The sequence below is a fragment of the Ranitomeya imitator genome, chromosome 1 (assembly GCF_032444005.1).
Source record: "Ranitomeya imitator isolate aRanImi1 chromosome 1, aRanImi1.pri, whole genome shotgun sequence".
Classification (NCBI taxonomy): domain Eukaryota; kingdom Metazoa; phylum Chordata; class Amphibia; order Anura; family Dendrobatidae; genus Ranitomeya; species Ranitomeya imitator.
Genome location: NC_091282.1, coordinates 527,602,504 through 527,621,553, shown reverse-complemented (window position 1 = coordinate 527,621,553; position 19,050 = coordinate 527,602,504). Strand labels below are relative to the sequence as shown.

Here is a 19,050-nt window from a genome sequence, read left to right as displayed (position 1 = left end):
CATAGCCGGATGGAACTTGTAGTCCCATTAGACGATGCCTGCACACACACACACACAAAGACACCCCCAGACAGACCGCAGACCCCCGGACAGCGCCACAGCCTCGCAGACCCCCGTCCCTGGTGCTCATCCAATGAGCGGCGCCGCATGGCTTTGGCGGGGCATTTGAATCCCTCACCGCTCATTGGCTGAGCGCCAGGAACAGGGGTCTGCGGGGCTAGCGCTGCTGATCTCCGTCGGAATAGCTGTGTTGTTTTTGTCACAGCGGTGGATTGTGGGATAGCGACACAATCGCCGGAAGCTGTGACAGAGCCGATTGGCAATTATATATTAGATAAGTCTGCTTGTTGATATGTGTTACATGTGTGACCAAGACATAAGAAATGGCAATTTGTTTTGACATAGTAAGTAAGCACGCATACTGCTAAACGAGATGGAATACCTCCAAATGTTTTCACTGCCTTTTCCACAGCCTGGCTGATCTGATTTTCATCTCTCACATCGACAATGCATGGCAAAGCCTTCCCACCGGCAGCTTCAACTGTACAGACAAAATACATGGAGTTGTCAGGTTATACTATTTTACATTCCCAAGACGTACCAGACAGAAAATGTTGTAGAGAATAGGTGGAGTGGATCAGTGTTGTTGGATACATTGAAGATTTCCACTCCAAAATAATAGTACGTCATCTACTGATCAGAAGCTACATCAGTATACTTATTCATGCAGTAATATCATCATGGAGGCCTCCGATTGGCTCCAATGTATTTTGCAGCAGGTCAAAAAACCTGAAACATACAGCCAATGTAATTAGGAACTATCTACAGTATAAGGAAGAACAAGGAGCCAAGGAAGTGATGATATGGCCAAATAGCAATATGCAAATTAGCCAAGACTAAAGGTACCTTCACAAAACGATTTCGTTAACGATATACCTGCAACGTCACGCTTTTTGTGACGTAGCAACGATCCCGCTAACGATCTCGTTATGTGTGACAGCGACCAACGATCAGGCCCCTGCTGGGAGATCGTTGGTCGCTGGGGAATGATCAGGACCTTTTTTTGGTCGCTGTTCACCCGCTGGATCGGCGTGTGTGACGCCGATCCAGCGATGTGTTCACTGGTAACCAGGGTAAATATCGGGTTACTAAGCGCAGCCCTGCGCTTAGTAACCCGATGTTTACCCTGGTTACCCGGGGACTTTGGCATCGTTGAAGACAGTTTCAACGATGCCAAAGTCTTTCCCCTGATCGTTGGTCGCTGGAGAGAGATGTCTGTGTGACAGCTCCCCAGCGACCACACAACGACTTACCAACGATCACGGCCAAGTCATATCGCTGGTCGTGATCGTTGGTAAGTCGTTTAGTGTAACGGTACCTTTATCCGGTTGGGCGCTGATTTCCCCAGAAGTGTCCTGCCTCAGATCTTGAAATCACGCCCAGGGGGGCATGATTAACCTGTTCCCGACTTAAGTAGTAAGTTTATGTAATGGACGGGAGGAGTTCACGACCTATGACAATAACTTCTGTCATTATGATCATGTGTACTGACTTTAGGGGGGTGAATAGTTATGCACACTGAAGTTTTCAGTTATTTTGTCCTATTTGTTGTTTGCGTCACAATAAAAAGAAAACCAATGTTCACAGTTGTAGGCATGTTCTTTACATGAACTGACGCAAACCTTCAAAAAAAAACAGTGAAATTCCAGGTTGTGAGTTAGCAAAACATGAATGCATAGGGGGTGAATACTTTTGCAAGCCACTGTAGAAAATGTAATTAATATTTATCTAATGAAAGGGACAATACATCAGTAGATTTTAACACTACCACATAGAAATGACCACAGCTGGAATGAATAAGGTAAAATATACGACAAGTTTTCACCTGTAAACTCCCACAGTCCAAATTCAATCACTTTTAAAAAGGTAGAGTGGCTCATTGGCACCTTTCTGCATATTTCCATGTTTCTACATGCATGGTCTCAGAAATGTAATACCAATTTGTAATAACTCTAAAGTTGAGACAAAGTTCCCAGCATAATCGTTTTACTTTTATAATATAATTAGCTGGACTAGTCAAAGAGGTGTGCTCTTAGTGCAGACTAGTCCAGTCAGTAGATATAGCCACAGATTGACATCTCAGGAGCACAATCTCCTTTTCCTGAGGTCTATATCCCACCAGTGCGAAGTTATAGCCATGATTTCTGGCTCAGCATTAGAATACAATAGTATATGGTCTTTCACGAGTTGGTAAGGAAAGCACTCAGGCTGTCAGACTTTTGGGGCATGTAGTGTGACGCCTAGACAGGTCACTGTGCATGCATGCAGTCAACCACACCACTGTGGGTGCAATATAAGCTGGCTCATTTGCATAAGTGCACGCATCTTGGAATAGCCCAGCTAATTGATACATGTGGTGCCACAATATTAAAAATTGTCCAAAACATTGGGATTGCTAAAAAAAACAATAATAACTTAAAGGCAAATCCTATGGAATAATGTATACTTGAGGGAGCTCTGTCATCTGGAAGGGTTCGGAGAATGGAGGAAACAAGGGCTGAAATATTTAGATCAGTTATACTTCACCTAAAAACAGATGACAAAACTGTAGATACTTGTAAAAATCTGAGATAACACAAGCTATGAGGAGAACATATCAGATCTCAATATCTCTTCCAACAGGCTTCTGGACTATATACAAGCACAAGAGGCCTGATTTCATGAATGTATAAATCCTACTTGGAGGTTCCCTTTAAAATGTAATCTATAAAAGGAAATATAATTCCAGTATTTATTCAACAGATTAGACACTTTGAGACATACTTTCCTCAGCGGCTGTATAGATTGTTCCTGGGAGCTTAGGGTGCGGATCTGCAGTTTTCGCGGCTATCACCACGTTGGCACCATCTTTGGCGGCTTTTAAAGCTATGGCTTTTCCAATCCCACGACTGGCACCAGTGATAAACAGAGTACATCCCGCAAGTCTCCTGTAATCAAATACAAGACAGTCAACAAGTTGGTTCGATAGCTCATTGGTTTGGCAGATGTACATGATGTTAATAATTACGGTAGGTACTATGTATCATAATAGTTTTGCTATATATCTGACTAGGAAACCGCCCTGAATGTTTCCCCATGATTGTAACAGCATTATGAATATACTGTATACCACACACAACTCAAAAATATTAGCCCTGGCATGTCCAGCGGCACAATTGACCGAGTGTATTCCTGATACTAAAGGGGCAATCACATACATGTGAAGAGCTCAGAGAAACCAGGAACATCCACTATTTCCTCCAACTTTGGCTCAATCAGTCTTTGAAGTCATAGACGTTCAGTGCAGCTTGTAGAAGAAATGCTCAGACTCCACAGTCCAGCATAGTTACAGGGTCCGTCAAACACGTCACAGCGTTCTCTGAGGTCCTGTACTTGAACTTTCTACCAACAGCTGCAATCTTGCCTATCCACGGATGACAGGACATAATTCTGATGTCTCCTCCAGTGAGAGTTATTGCTTTGCAGGTGTAGTGATATGGAGGATTCCTTGCTGTGCACAGGGTTGTATTTGCCACTGAGCACCTGAGGCAGCAGATTGCGGGAGGCGAAACCGGCCGAAAAAGAGAATACCAGAACAAATAACAAAATCAGTGTCAATAGAACAGAAGATTCAAGGATTCTACTTTTACTGTAGACGGAGGGATAGTATGAGCGCACGGAATGGGGGGCAAAATACAGAGTCAGGGATAGTGTGAGGGCAGAGTATGAGGGTGACAGTATACAAAGTGAGGGATAGTGTAAAGGCAGTATGGAACTGGGGGGAGGGGGAACAGTGTTAGGATAGGACCCAGGATTGAGATAACTGTGAAAAGCTTTGCAGTTGTTAAGGGAAAATAGTATGGTGGTCCTATCATATAATGTGGTCATTTTTTTGTGCGGGCAGAACAATGAGAGGCAATTATTTATTCAGAAGCACAGTATAGGGCTCACTCAGGGCACAGCATGGGAGATATTTTTATTCAGAGGGTATGATAAAGACTTTTTTTTAAAGACACTTTGCTGGTATATGCTGGAGAAGATGGAAGGCTAGAGGAATGAGCTGTGGCAGAAAAACTTCATCATGGCGTCTAGGCCAGATGAAAAAAAAGGGATGGGAACAACTCCAATCAGAGAAGAAATCACGTATCTGGATCTTAGGCTATGTGCACACGTTCAGGAATGTCAGCAGAATTTTCCTGAACAAAACCGGACTTTTTCTGCAAGAAATCCGCTCGCGTTTTTTTTCACATTTCTTTCCGGAGCGTCCCAATGCAATAATATAGGGACAAAAACGAGAAAATTAATGAACATGCTGCGTCTTTTTCGCGGAAAAAAACAGCATGTGCACAAAAATTGCGGAATGCATTAAAATGATGGGATGCTTAATGTAAGGTTTTTTAAGCGTTTTTCCAGCTTAAAACAGCCAAAAAAAACGCGAAAAATCCTGAATGTGTGCGCATAGCCTAAGGGTGCACTTACACTGTAAAACTGCAGCTTTAATCCAGGGAATCTATCACTAGGTTCAGTGCCTCGCGGTGAACTCCTATGACCTAACTGATGTCACCGCAAGCGTGAGAAAGTTCTCACACTCGAGGTTCCGTCAGAAAGGTCCTGGTAGTTTCACACCAAATTCACTCAATTTAACTCATTGACGTCAGCGCGAGCGCCGTGGGAAAATTCCATCAATTACACCACACATGTGTAGGTTTGTTTAATACTTAAAGTGGTGAAAAAGGGAAATTTGTAAGATTTTTTTTTTCCCTCATGTGGCCACTTTCTGAGACCCATAGCATTTTCATTTTTGGGGATCTGAGGCTCCGTAAATGCTTATTTTTTGTGCCCTAAGCGGACGTCTTTATACCATTTTGGGGTAGATATGGCATTTTGATCGCCTCTTATTCATTTTATTGCAATGTTGCAGTGGTTTAAAAAAAAACAAAACGTAATTTTGGAGTTTTGATTTATTTTTCTCACTACGCCAGTTAATAACTGGATTAATTAATTTTATATTTTGATAAATTAGACTTAATGCAGCGATATACTATATTTGTTTTGTTTTTCATGGGGCAAAAGGGGGGTGATTTAAAGTTCTGTGTTTATTTTTTTCATATTTATACATTTATTTTTTTTACATTTTGCTGAATTTAATGGTTTTCTTTCTTTTCTTTCTTGCGATAGTCCAATAACCTGTGCTATACATAGCAGGGCTTCAGCTTGCTATGTACTGCAAACATCACAATCCTATGAACACCGGTCACAGGAGGAACATCCATACAGCCATATGATGCCGATCGGCAGTCATGTAATAGTCTGTTTACACAGACCAAGTGCACATAGCAATTTCAAAATGATCGTTTTGTGTGCATAGTATGGTATTGTTCTCAGTAGCACGCCTCGTTTACACAGAACGATCTTATGTCAAGACTGACGATATTTAAATAAACTTAAAAATCATTGCAATTGACAAATGAACATTTTATTTTTACATCGGGTGATTGGCAGTGTAAATGCACCTTAAAGAGTAAATAGTAAATTCACTTTTTACTCAGTTTTTAAAAAACTGATATCTGGTGGATCTGTTTTTTAACACTGAACTCCATGGAAAACATTTTTGCTTACTGGATCTGTTACAAATGGAAGACAACAGATGGTTATTATTATTATTTATTGTTATAGCGCCATTTATTCCATGGCGCTTTACATGTAAGGAGGGTTATACATAAAAACAAGTACAATAATCTTAAACAATACAAGTCATAACTGGTACAGGAGGAGAGAGGACCCTGCCGCGAAGGCTCACAATCTACAATTTAATGGATCCGTTTTCCATAGACTTAACATTTTTTGGGACTACAAAACGTACTTGGGGATCCATCTTATAGTCTGATTAAGTTTACCGGGGTGGTGGTGCGGTTAACAGGAGGCAGGGTTGCCGATGGCAGGAGTGGGGCGGGCCATTTGCTGGGAGGAGGAGGTCTGCCAGAGGTGGGCTTTAGGTAAATGCTGATCTAAATCTATGCATGTGTCGACACCGGTGGCCATTTTCCTGAAGCCCACTGCCTGGAGAGCAACAGTTCCAGCCTCGCACCACTGGGACACCACCGTTCCCCAGCATCGACCCACTCCTGCCACTGGCTTCCTGAAGCAGAGCGGACTCTCCATGCTAAGGCCACGTTCACACATTCAATATTTAGTCAGTTTTTTACCTCAGTATCTGGAAGTCAAAACCAGGAGTGTAACAATCAGAGGAAAAGTATAATAGAAACACGTCACCACTTCTGTATTTATCACCCACTCCTGGTTTTGGCTTACATATATTGAGGTAAAATACTGACCAAATACTGAATGTGGCCTAACAGCGATAAAAATTACCTGTTCTGCTGTTTGTTGCACGTTCCAAGAGTCAGATCCCGAAAAGTCAACAGGGTATCACATGTGGGTCAGTGGTGGGTGTATAGATGATAACCTATGGATCAGAGTTGGATATACCGCCGGTGCAACCGCAACAGAGTCTGGAGGTGGAGGGGGCCCTTGCAGGCATGCAGGACCTGCGTCACCACCCGATGCACCCGGCAAGTGCCAGGGCCCACTCGCCGTCGTGGACACCAGCACGCTATGGGGACCATTATTCTGTATGGAGCATTATATGAGGCCTATCATACCATATGGAGCAATATATGGGGCTCCACTAATCCTCACTCTCTTTCGCTATCCCCAAACCCCAGCACCCTCTAACCAAATAATCATCTCTCCTTCCCTCCCCAGCTGACCTGCTCCTCAACCATTCCTCCATTTCCCCCACACACCTTGCCCCGACAACAGATACGGTGGAGGAGTGGGTCTTCTTTCTTCTAACTGCACCTTTAACCCAATCCCACCTCTACCCTCCCTTATCCTCCCCTCTTTTGAAGTCTACTCTCCCTCCAACCTCCAAGTGGCCGTCATATACTGACCCCATTTTTTTAGGCTGAAAGTGCCCCTCTCGGCTTATACTCGAGTCATTGTCATTGTCAGGGGGTCGGCGGGGGAGGGGCAGCTGTCCATCATACTCACCGGCTCTGCATGTCCCTGCTTCCCCGGCGCCCGCAGCTCTTCCTGTGTTCAGCGGTCACATGGTGCCGCTCATTAAAGTAATGAATATGGACGCAACTCCACCCCCATAGGGGTGGAGCCGCATATTCATTACTTTAATGAGCATTACAAGTGACCGCTGAACACAGGAACAAGCTGGCGACGTCATCACATCAGAGAAGTAGTGACCATGTCGGGAGGGTGAGTATAACAGGGGAGGTTAGCCATGCGATATTCACCTGTCCCCGTTCCACTGCCTTGCGCTGCTCCGTTTTCCACGTCCTCTGGCTGTGACTTTCAGGTCAGAGGGCGCGATGACGTGTTTAGTGTGCGCACCACCCTCTGCCTGAACAGTCACTGCAGAGAGACAGAAGACGGAGCTGCGCGCAGCGGTGGAAAGGGGACAGGTGTCCCCGCCTGCTCAGTGCAAAAGGTGAGTATGTCATTTTTTTTTTTTTTTTTTTTTTTTTTAGTCGCAGCAACATTATATGGGGCAAATGTTTTTATGGAGCATCTTATGGGGCCATAATCAACCTTAATGCAGCATTATATGGGGCGTATTTTGTATGGAGCATCTTATGGGGCCCATAATGAACATTATGGAGCATTATTATTATTATGGGCTCCTGATTCAATATGGATATTCAAAAACAACCTACTGATATCTCAATTAATTTTACTTTTATTGGTATCTATCTTTATTTTTTAAATTTACCAGTAGCTGCTGCATTTCCCACTCTAGACTTATACTCGAGTCATTAAGTTTTCCCAGTTTTTTATTAGGGGTCTCGTCTTATATATACATACACACACACACACATATATACATACACTAGATGGTGGTCCGATTCTAACGCATCGGGTATTCTAGAATATGTATTTATGTATTTAGCAGCCACATAGTATATAGCACAGGCCACGTAGTATACAGGAGCCATGTAGTATATAGCAGACAAAAACTACGTGGCCTGTGCTATATACTATGTGGCTGCTATATACATACATATTGTAGAATACCCGATGCGTTAATACAGGCCACGCAATATAACAGTGGCAACGCAGTATATAACACAGCCACGTACTATATAACACAGCCCACGCAGTAAATAGCAGCCACGCAGTATATAACACAGGCGACGTAGTATATAACACAGGCCACGCAGTATATAACACTGGCCACGTAATATATAGCACAGTCCACACAATATATAGCAGCCACGTAGTATATAACACTGCCCACGCAGTATAACAGTGGCCACGTAATATATAGCACAGCCCACATAGTACATAAAAGCGCACATAGTATATAACACTGCCTATGTAGTATATAGCAGCCACGCGGTATCTAACACAGCCCACATAGTATACAGTAGTGTGGGCACCATTTCCCTGTTAAAAAAATTATTAAAATAAAAAATAGTTATATACTCACCCCCGGGGATCCACCGAAGCTCCGGCGATACGCGCACGCCTGCCGCCATCTTCCGTTCCCAGGATGCATTGCGAAATTACCCAGATGACTTAGCGGTCTCGCGAGACCGCTAAGTCTTCTGGGTAATTTTGCAATGCATTGTCGGGAACGGAAGATTGCGGCAGGCACGTGTGGCTCGGCGGACTACAGAGGCTGAGAATAGCAGGTTTTTTGCTTTTTTACTATTTTTAACATTACTTTTTTTTTTTTTTTTACTATTGATGCCTAGATGTATATAACAGAGCTACGTAGTATATAGCAGAGCGTACGTAGTGTATTGCACAGGTATGTATATTGGTCAGCCACGTAGTATAAAGCATAGCCACGTAGTATATTGCACAGGCACGTAGTATATTGCACAGCCACGTAGTATATTGCACAGCCACGTAGTATATTGCACAGCCACGTAGTATATTGCACAGCCACGTAGTGTACTGCACAGCTACGTAGTGTATTGCACAGCTATGTAGTATATTTGTCAGCGACGTAGTATATAACATAGCCACGTAGTATATTATAGAGGCACGTAGTACATTGCATAGCTACGTAGTATATTACAGAGCCATGTAGTATATTGCAGTCGACATAGTAGATAACAGAACTGACACAGCCACACAGTATATTGCACAGCTACGTAGTATATAACAGAGCACGTAGTATATTGCACAGCTAGGTAGTATATTGGACAGTCACGTTGTATATTGCCCAGCTACATAGTGTATAGCACAGAGATGTAGTATATAACACAGCCCACGTAGTATATCGCAATGTGGGCACTATATGCGTGGTTAAAAAAAAGACTTAAAATAAAAAATAAACATATACTCACCTTCCGAAGGGCCGTTGAAGTCCTGGCGCCTGTGTACGGTGCACGCGGCAGCTTCCGGTCCCAGGGTTGGTATGAGCACAGGATTTGTGATGACGTCGCGGTCACATGACGTCATGGCAGGTCCTTCTCGCATAGCATTCTTGGCACCGGAACACGCCGCTTGCACTGCCGAGGACAGCGGGCGACATCGGAGGGTGAGAATAACCTTTTTTTTTTTTTATTGGTATTATTTGTAACATTAGATCTTTTTATTACTGATGCTGCATACGCAACATGAATAGTAAAAAGTTGGTCACACAGGGTTAATAGCTGCGTTACCGGAGTGCGTTACACCACGCTCCGGTAATGCTGGCATTAACCCTGTGTGAGGGTTGACTGGAGGGGAGTATGGAGCAGGCACTGACTGCGGGGAGGAAAGAGCGGCCATTTTGCCGCCGGACTGTGCCCGTCGCTGATTGGTTGTGGCAAAACGCCCACGACCAATCAGCGACTTGGATTTCCATGACAGACAAGAGGCCGCGACCAATGAATATCCGTGACAGACAGACAGAAAGACGGTAGTGACCCTTAGACAATTATATAGTAGATATATATACACACACACACACACGCACAAACACTATGATCCCACATCCTAGATATCACTGAATGAAATATTCTAGTTGCAAACCTTTATTCATTACATAGTGGAATGTGTTGAGAACAATAAATCCGAAAAATCATCAATGTAAATCACAACTAATATCCCACAGAGGTCTGGAGTTGGAATGATGCTCAAAATCAAAGTGGAAAATGAGGTTACAGGCTGATCCAACTTCAATGGAAATGCCTCAAGACAAGGAAATGATGCTCAGTAGTGTGTGTGGCCTCCACGTGTCTGTATGACCTCCCTACAATGCCTGGGCATGCGCCTGATGAGGCGGCAGATGGTCTCCTGAGGGATCGCCTCCCAGACCTGGACTAAAGGATCCGCCAACTCATGGACAGTCTGTGGTGCACCATGACGTTGGTGGATGGTGCAAGACATGATGTCCCAGATGTGTTCAATTGGATTCAAGTCTGGGGAATGGGCGGGCCAGTCCATAGCTTCAATGTCTTCATCTTGCAGGAACTGCTGACACACTCCAGCCACATGAGCATTGTCCTGCATTAGGAGGAACCCAGGTCCAACAGCACCAGCATACGGTCTCACAAGGGGACTCAGGATCTCATCTCGGAACCTAATGGCAGTCAGGCTACCTCTGGCGAGCACATGGCGGGCTGTGCGGCCCTCCAAAGAAATGCCACCCCACACCATTACCTACCCACTGCCAAACCGGTCATGCTGAAGGATGTTCCAGGCAGATCGCTCTCCACGGCGTCTCCAGATTGTCACATGTACTCAGTGTGAACCTGCTTTCATCTGTGAAGAGCACAGGGCGCCAGTGGCGAATTAGCCAATCCTGGTGTTCTGTGGCAAATGCCAAGTGTCCTGCATGGTGTTGGGCTGTGAGCACAACCCCCATCTGTGGACGTCAGGCACTCAGACCATCCTCATGGAGTCGGTTTCCAACAGTTTGCGCAGATGCATGCGAGTCGCCTAGGGGTACTCTGTACCGGGTCCGGTACTTAAAGGGAACCTTTCACCCCCAAAATCGAAGGCGAGCTAAACCCACCAACATCAGGGGCTTATCTACAGCATTCTGTAATGCTGTAGATAAGCCCCCGATGTATCCTGAAAGATGAGAAAAAGGAGGTTAGATTATACTCACCCAGGGGCGGTCCGGCTGCGGTCCGGTCCGATGGGCGTCACCGTCCGGGGCCTCACATCTTCTTACGATGACGTCTTCTTCTTATCTTCACTCAGGCTCCGGTGCAGGCGTACTTTTTCTGCCCTGCTGAGGGCAGAGCAAAGTACTGCAGCGAGCAGGCACCGGGAAAGGTCAGAGAGGCCCGGCGCCTGCGCACTGCAGTACTTTTATCTGCCCTCAACAGGGCAGACAAAGTACGCCTGCGCCAGAGCGTGAAGACAAGAAGAGGACGTCATCCTATGAAGATGGGAGGTCCCAAACCGCGACGCCCATCGGATCGGAATGCCCCCCCCAGGTGAGTATAATCTAACCTCTTTTTCTCATCTTTCAGGATACATCGGGGACTTATCTACAGCATTACAGAATGCTGTAGATAAGCCCCTGATGCCGGTGGGCTTAGCTCACCTTCGATTTTGGGGGTGATCGGTTCCTTTTAAAGGGGATGTCACGGTGGTGGTGGTGACCCGGTCCGTGTTAAATGCCTTCTTACTAGCACAGCGGTGTAGTCCCTTGCTGCCTGTGGCTTTCATCAAGGTCCTCACTGTTCTCTCTGTCCTCCATAAAGGTGGGACACTAACCCGTATGACAGGTGGCTCAAGCCTTTTTACAGGGTCTCTATCACGACCCAGGCTCTATGCGCCACTGTGTCTCCTGGGTATTAGGGCAGACAGGTGAAATGTAGTCCAGCTGGGCTGCCGGTCTGTGCTGTACCTCCTAGAGACCAACACAACCTCGGTCTTCCGGCTACCTGAATCTGCGCTCTGCAGGGAGGTAGCCCAATCGCAGCTGTCCTCCCCAGTTGTCACTCTCCTGTGCTTCGCTCTCCTGCATGTTCCCTACAAAGTGTTCTTCCTTCTCTATGTTCTCTCTGTCCAGGAGCTGCAGCACACTCTTGGCTGCACAGCCCCTCTGCTTCCTTCTCCTCTGTCTCTCTGACAGGAACTAACTCACTTTCCCTCCAGACCAGAAATATAGAAATATATTATAAATATATAAATTATAATATCTACTATATAATTGTCTAAGGGTCACTTCCGTCTTTCTGTCTGTCTGTCTGTCACGGATATTCATTGGTCGCGGCCTCTGTCTGTCATGGAATCCAAGTCGCTGATTGGTCGTGGCAAAACGCCCACGACCATTGCCACGACCAATCAGCGACAGGTGCAGTCCGGCGGCAACATGGGCGCTCCTTCCTCCCCGCAGTCAGTGCCCACTCCTTACTCCCCTCCAGTCAGCGCTCACACAGGGTTAATGGCAGCACTAATGGACCGCGGTGTAACGCACTTCATTAACGCTGCTATTAACCCTGTGTGACCAACTTTTTTACTATTGAGGCTGCCTATGCAGCCTCAATAGTAAACAGATCTGTTAAAAATAATTAAAAAAAATAAAAAATCATCATATACTCACCTTCCGGAACCATTCCCGCGCCTCGCGACGCTCCGGTGACAGCTCCATGCAAGCGGCAGGTTCCAGTGGCAAGGATGGTATACAACAAGGACCTGCCATGACGTCACGGTCATGTGACCGCGACCTCATCACAGGTCCTGCGCGAGAAGGACCTGTCATGAAGTCACGGTCATGTGACAGCGATGTCATCACGGGTCCTGCGCTACCAACCCTGGGACCGGAAGCTGCCGAGTGCACCGCACACAGGCGACATGACTACAAGGGTTCCCTCGGAAGGTGAGTATATGTTTATTTTTTTAACCTGTGACATACGTGGCTGGGCAATATACTACATAGCTGGGCAATATACTACGTGGCTGTGCGCTGTATACTACGTAACTGGGCAATATACTACGTCACTAAGCAATATACTACGTGACTGGGCAATATACTACGTGGCTAGGCAATATACTACGTCACTAAGCAATATACTACGTGACTGGGCAATATACTACGTGACTGGGCAATATACTACGTGGACATGCATATTCTAGAATACCCAATGCGTTAGAATCGGGCCACCATCTAGATAGATAGATAGATAGAGCCACCCACAAACTGGATCAGCGCTCCCCCTTCTGGCCTGGAGTGTGAACATGTTGTATGTTTGTGATTGCCTGATAAAGATCTTTGCTCACTTCCAAGCGTGACATCACTCTCCCCATGACGAAAGCAATGCCACTGCGACAACCAGGACCCTGAAGTGTCATACATGTACATTTGTGGCCTGCTGGAGGTCATTTTGCAGTGCTCCTCCTTGCACAAAGGCTGAGGTAGCGGTCCTGCTGCTGCGTTGTTTCCCTCCTACTACCCCCTCCATGTCTCCTGGTAGCGCCTCCAGCCTCTGGACACTACGCTGACAGACACAGCAAACCTTCTTGCCACAGCTCGCATTGATGTGCCATCCTGGATGAGCTGCACTACCTGAGCCACATGTGTGGGTTGTAGAGTCCGTCTCATGCTACCACAAGTGTGAAAGCACAACCAACATTCAAAAGTGACCAAAACATCACCCAAATAGAACTTTTGCTATGGTGCCCTGTGAACTCTATGTACGCCCCTGCTTGCAGGGCGGTGAATATGAGGGAAATCTGGCCTGTTGCTCAGAGGCCAAGGCTCAACGGTCCCATGGCCAGATTGTCTTCATAAGCGGCCAGCTGGACAGGGGGAGAGGGCAGACATTTCATGCACAGGGGCACCAAGTAGTGAGTTTCCACCCCTGCTGTGGATAGATAACTTTCTACAGGAGAACCCCTTTAATGTTATGAGCATACTGCATTTTTTTGTTGTTTTCTAGTGTGGAATCTATATGGACATTTGCTTGTGATCCGTTTTGTTTAAACTTCAGCATGGTGGCTCAATGGTTAGCACTGCAGCCTTGCAGCACTGGGGTCCTGAGTTCAGATCCCACCAAGGACAACATATGCAAGGAGTTTGTATGTTTTCCCCGTGTTTGCGTGGGTTTCCTCCGGGTTCTCCGGTTTTCTCCCACATTCCAAAGACATACTGATAGGGAATGTAGATTGTGAGCCCCAATGGGGACAGTGATGATGATGGCACTATATAAGAAAGTGAATAATAATGTCAATTTCTGTTGCCGAAACTGTTTTGTTTTGGATTTTACATATTCAATTCAATGCATGGACCCTAAATTCACAGGTTATGCTGCTGGACTGGCATTGCTTTGTTGCGTTTCCTGGTGTATTTTTGCAATAAAAAAGCATGAATATGTGGACAAAATATGGGTGGATTTTAGATGCAGAAATGCTATGAATTACAGTTTAGCATCTACGCATAAATCCCCAATGATGTGAAGAGTAACCGTAGCATTGCCTCATCACAGTCCAGGTCCTGCGAAGTTCGGCAGGCGCAGAGCGCACCCTGCCGCAGCAGCAGAGGAGCGCACCCTGCCGCAGCAGCAGAGGAGCGCACCCTGCCGCAGCAGCAGAGGAGCGCACCCTGCCGCAGCAGCAGAGGAGCGCACCCTGCCGCAGCAGCAGAGGAGCGCACCCTGCCGCAGCAGCAGAGGAGCGCACCCTGCCGCAGCAGCAGAGGAGCGCACCCTGCCGCAGCAGCAGAGGAGCGCACCCTGCCGCAGCAGCAGAGGAGCGCACCCTGCCGCAGCAGCAGAGGAGCGCACCCTGCCGCAGCAGCAGAGGAGCGCACCCTGCCGCAGCAGCAGAGGAGCGCACCCTGCCGCAGCAGCAGAGGAGCGCACCCTGCCGCAGCAGCAGAGGAGCGCACCCTGCCGCAGCAGCAGAGGAGCGCACCCTGCCGCAGCAGCAGAGGAGCGCACCCTGCCGCAGCAGCAGAGGAGCGCACCCTGCCGCAGCAGCAGAGGAGCGCACCCTGCCGCAGCAGCAGAGGAGCGCACCCTGCCGCAGCAGCAGAGGAGCGCACCCTGCCGCAGCAGCAGAGGAGCGCACCCTGCCGCAGCAGCAGAGGAGCGCACCCTGCCGCAGCAGCAGAGGAGCGCACCCTGCCGCAGCAGCAGAGGAGCGCACCCTGCCGCAGCAGCAGAGGAGCGCACCCTGCCGCAGCAGCAGAGGAGCGCACCCTGCCGCAGCAGCAGAGGAGCGCACCCTGCCGCAGCAGCAGAGGAGCGCACCCTGCCGCAGCAGCAGAGGAGCGCACCCTGCCGCAGCAGCAGAGGAGCGCACCCTGCCGCAGCAGCAGAGGAGCGCACCCTGCCGCAGCAGCAGAGGAGCGCACCCTGCCGCAGCAGCAGAGGAGCGCACCATGCCGCAGCAGCAGAGGAGCGCACCCTGCCGCAGCAGCAGAGGAGCGCACCCTGCCGCAGCAGCAGAGGAGCGCACCCTGCCGCAGCAGCAGAGGAGCGCACCCTGCCGCAGCAGCAGAGGAGCGCACCATGCCGCAGCAGAGGAGCGCACCCTGCCGCAGCAGAGGAGCACACCCTGCCGCAGCAGAGGAGCACACCCTGCCGCAGCAGAGGAGCACACCCTGCCGCAGCAGAGGAGCACACCATGCCGCAGCAGAGGAGCACACCATGCCGCAGCAGAGGAGCACACCATGCCGCAGCAGAGGAGCACACCATGCCGCAGCAGAGGAGCACACCATGCCGCAGCAGAGGAGCACACCATGCCGCAGCAGAGGAGCACACCATGCCGCAGCAGAGGAGCACACCATGCCGCAGCAGAGGAGCACACCATGCCGCAGCAGAGGCGCACACCATGCCGCAGCAGAGGCGCACACCATGCCGCAGCAGAGGAGCACACCCTGCCGCAGCAGAGGAGCACACCATGCCGCAGCAGAGGAGCACACCATGCCGCAGCAGAGGCGCACACCATGCCGCAGCAGAGGCGCACACCATGCCGCAGCAGAGGAGCACACCATGCCGCAGCAGAGGAGCACACCATGCTGCAGGCGCTAGGTCATTAGATTAGTAGGGTAATAATATTTCTTGCAGCACCCACATGGCTGGCATCCTGCACACAACATATTGAGCCTGGTCTGTGACTAAACAAGAAAGTGCCCTTCATGAAGATCTGAGAACTACCCACAGAGCGCAGAAAGAAGTGATTCCCGCCTGGTGCCCACTTACCCAGTGTTTGGCAGCATGGTGCACCCGGTCCTGCCCGCTGTCAGCCTTCACAGTGACTTCTTGCTGGAGACTGTGTATAGGAAAGCAGCAGTTAGACTATACCCTTTACCCCGCGTATCGAAGTTCACCCGGCACGTTATGTAATAAAGGTCGGCGCCCCCGTATTGCAACAGTAACCACCCGGAGTGTCCTCAGTTACTTCCGGGATATTACACGCAGGCTCCGCCGCTCGCGGTCACAAGACGTTACCTGGGCTCAGAGCGCTGAACTGTGCTGTGACCGGTCACCCAGTCACGGAGACAACTTGTCTAGAATGCAGGTGCTCCTGTGAGGGATGATGTCACAGGAAAGGGCGGAGCCTTCTCCAGTGCAGCAGCAGACAGCATGAGAGGAATCAGTGTTGTGCTGTGGCCACTGGCTGCGACGCTGAGAGGACGGAGAAGCAGCTGTGTGGAGACACTGAGAGGACCGAGGAGCTGCACTATGGAGCTGTGTGGAGGAGATGCTGAGAGGACCGAGGAGCTGCACTATGGAGCTGTGTGGAGGAGATGCTGAGAGGACCTAGGAGCTGCACTATGGAACTGTGTGGAGGAGATGCCGAGAGGACCAAGGAGCTGCACTATGGAGCTGTGTGGAGGAGATGCTGAGAGGACCAAGGAGCTGCACTATGGAGCTGTGTGGAGGAGATGCTGAGAGGATGGAGGAGCTGCACTATGGAGCTGTGTGGAGGAGATGCCGAGAGGACCGAGGAGCTGCACTATGGAACTGTGTGGAGGAGATGCTGAGAGGCCCAAGGAGCTGCACTATGGAGCTGTGTGGAGGAGATGCTGAGAGGACCGAGGAGCTGCACTATGGAACTGTGTGGAGGAGATGCTGAGAGGCCCAAGGAGCTGCACTATGGAGCTGTGTGGAGGAGATGCTGAGAGGACCAAGGAGCTGCACTATGGAGCTGTGTGGAGACACTGAGAGGACCGATGAGCTGCACTATGGAACTGTGTGGAGGAGATGCCGAGAGGACCAAGGAGCTGCACTATGGAACTGTGTGGAGGAGATGCCGAGAGGACCAAGGAGCTGCACTATGGAGCTGTGTGGAGGAGTTGCTGAGAGGCCCAAGGAGCTGCACTATGAAGCTGTGTGGAGGAGATGCTGAGAGGCCCAAGGAGCTGCACTATGGAGCTGTGTGGAGGAGATGCTGAGAGGACCAAGGAGCTGCACTATGGAGCTGTGTGGAGGAGATGCTGAGAGGACCAAGGAGCTGAACTATGGAGCTGTGTGGAGGAGATGCTGAGAGGACCAAGGAGCTGCACTATGGAGCTGTGTGGAGGAGATGCTGAGAGGACCAAGGAGCTGCACTATGGAGCTGTGTGGAGGAGATGCTGAGAGGACCAAGGAGCTGCACTATGGAGCTGTGTGGAGGAGATGCTGAGAGGACCAAGGAGCTGCACTATGGAACTGTGTGGAGGAGACCCTGAGAGGACGGAGAAGCAGCTGTGTGGAGGAGATGCCGAGAGGACCGAGGAGCTGCACTATGGAGCTGTGTGGAGGAGATGCTGAGAGGACCGAGGAGCTGCACTATGGAGCTGTGTGGAGGAGATGCTGAGAGGACCTAGGAGCTGCACTATGGAACTGTGTGGAGGAGATGCCGAGAGGACCAAGGAGCTGCACTATGGAGCTGTGTGGAGGAGATGCTGAGAGGACCAAGGAGCTGCACTATGGAGCTGTGTGGAGGAGATGCTGAGAGGACCAAGGAGCTGCACTATGGAGCTGTGTGGAGGAGATGCTGAGAGGATGGAGGAGCTGCACTATGGAGCTGTGTGGAGGAGATGCCGAGAGGACCGAGGAGCTGCACTATGGAGCTGTGTGGAGGAGATGCTGAGAGGACCGAGGAGCTGCACTATGGAACTGTGTGGAGGAGATGCTGAGAGGCCCAAGGAGCTGCACTATGGAGCTGTGTGGAGGAGATGCTGAGAGGACCAAGGAGCTGCACTATGGAGCTGTGTGGAGACACTGAGAGGACCGATGAGCTGCACTATGGAACTGTGTGGAGGAGATGCCGAGAGGACCAAGGAGCTGCACTATGGAACTGTGTGGAGGAGATGCCGAGAGGACCAAGGAGCTGCACTATGGAGCTGTGTGGAGGAGTTGCTGAGAGGCCCAAGGAGCTGCACTATGAAGCTGTGTGGAGGAGATGCTGAGAGGCCCAAGGAGCTGCACTATGGAGCTGTGTGGAGGAGATGCTGAGAGGACCAAGGAGCTGCACTATGGAGCTGTGTGGAGGAGATGCTGAGAGGACCAAGGAGCTGCACTATGGAGCTGTGTGGAGGAGATGCTGAGAGGACCAAGGAGCTGCACTATGGAGCTGTGTGGAGGAGATGCTGAGAGGACCAAGGAGCTGCACTATGGAGCTGTGTGGAGGAGATGCTGAGAGGACCAAGGAGCTGCACTATGGAGCTGTGTGGAGGAGATGCTGAGAGGACCAAGGAGCTGCACTATGGAACTGTGTGGAGGAGACCCTGAGAGGACGGAGGAGCTGCACTATGGAGCTGTGTGGAGGATATGCTGAGAGGACCGAGGAGCTGCACTATGGAACTGTATGGAGGAGATGCTGAGAGGACCGAGGAGCTGCACTATGGAACTGTGTTGAGGAGATGCTGAGAGGACCGAGGAGCTGCACTATGGAGCTGTGTGGAGGAGACACTGAGAGGAGGACCGAGGAGCTGCACTATGGAACTGTGTGGAGGAGATGCTGAGAGGACCAAGGAGCTGCACTATGGAACTGTGTGGAGGAGATGCTGAGAGGATGGAGGAGCTGCACTATGGAGCTGTGTGGAGGAGATGC

At 49.3% G+C, this 19,050-nt stretch overlaps 1 protein-coding gene across 1 annotated transcript in view; it reads right to left on the bottom strand.

The window, feature by feature from the left end:
* HSDL2 (hydroxysteroid dehydrogenase like 2) overlaps positions 1–16,574 on the bottom strand; it is a 130,234-nt gene extending 113,660 nt beyond the window's left edge. Inside the window, exons 1-4 of the mRNA XM_069767041.1 lie at positions 16,461–16,574; positions 16,212–16,281; positions 2,824–2,987; positions 443–541 (exon numbers count right to left, since the gene is read on the bottom strand). Coding sequence (XP_069623142.1) covers positions 443–541; positions 2,824–2,987; positions 16,212–16,228 — 280 coding nt within the window. The 5' untranslated portion in view covers positions 16,229–16,281; positions 16,461–16,574. The remainder of the gene's footprint in view (positions 1–442; positions 542–2,823; positions 2,988–16,211; positions 16,282–16,460) is intronic.
* Positions 16,575–19,050: the final 2,476 nt, after the last annotated feature.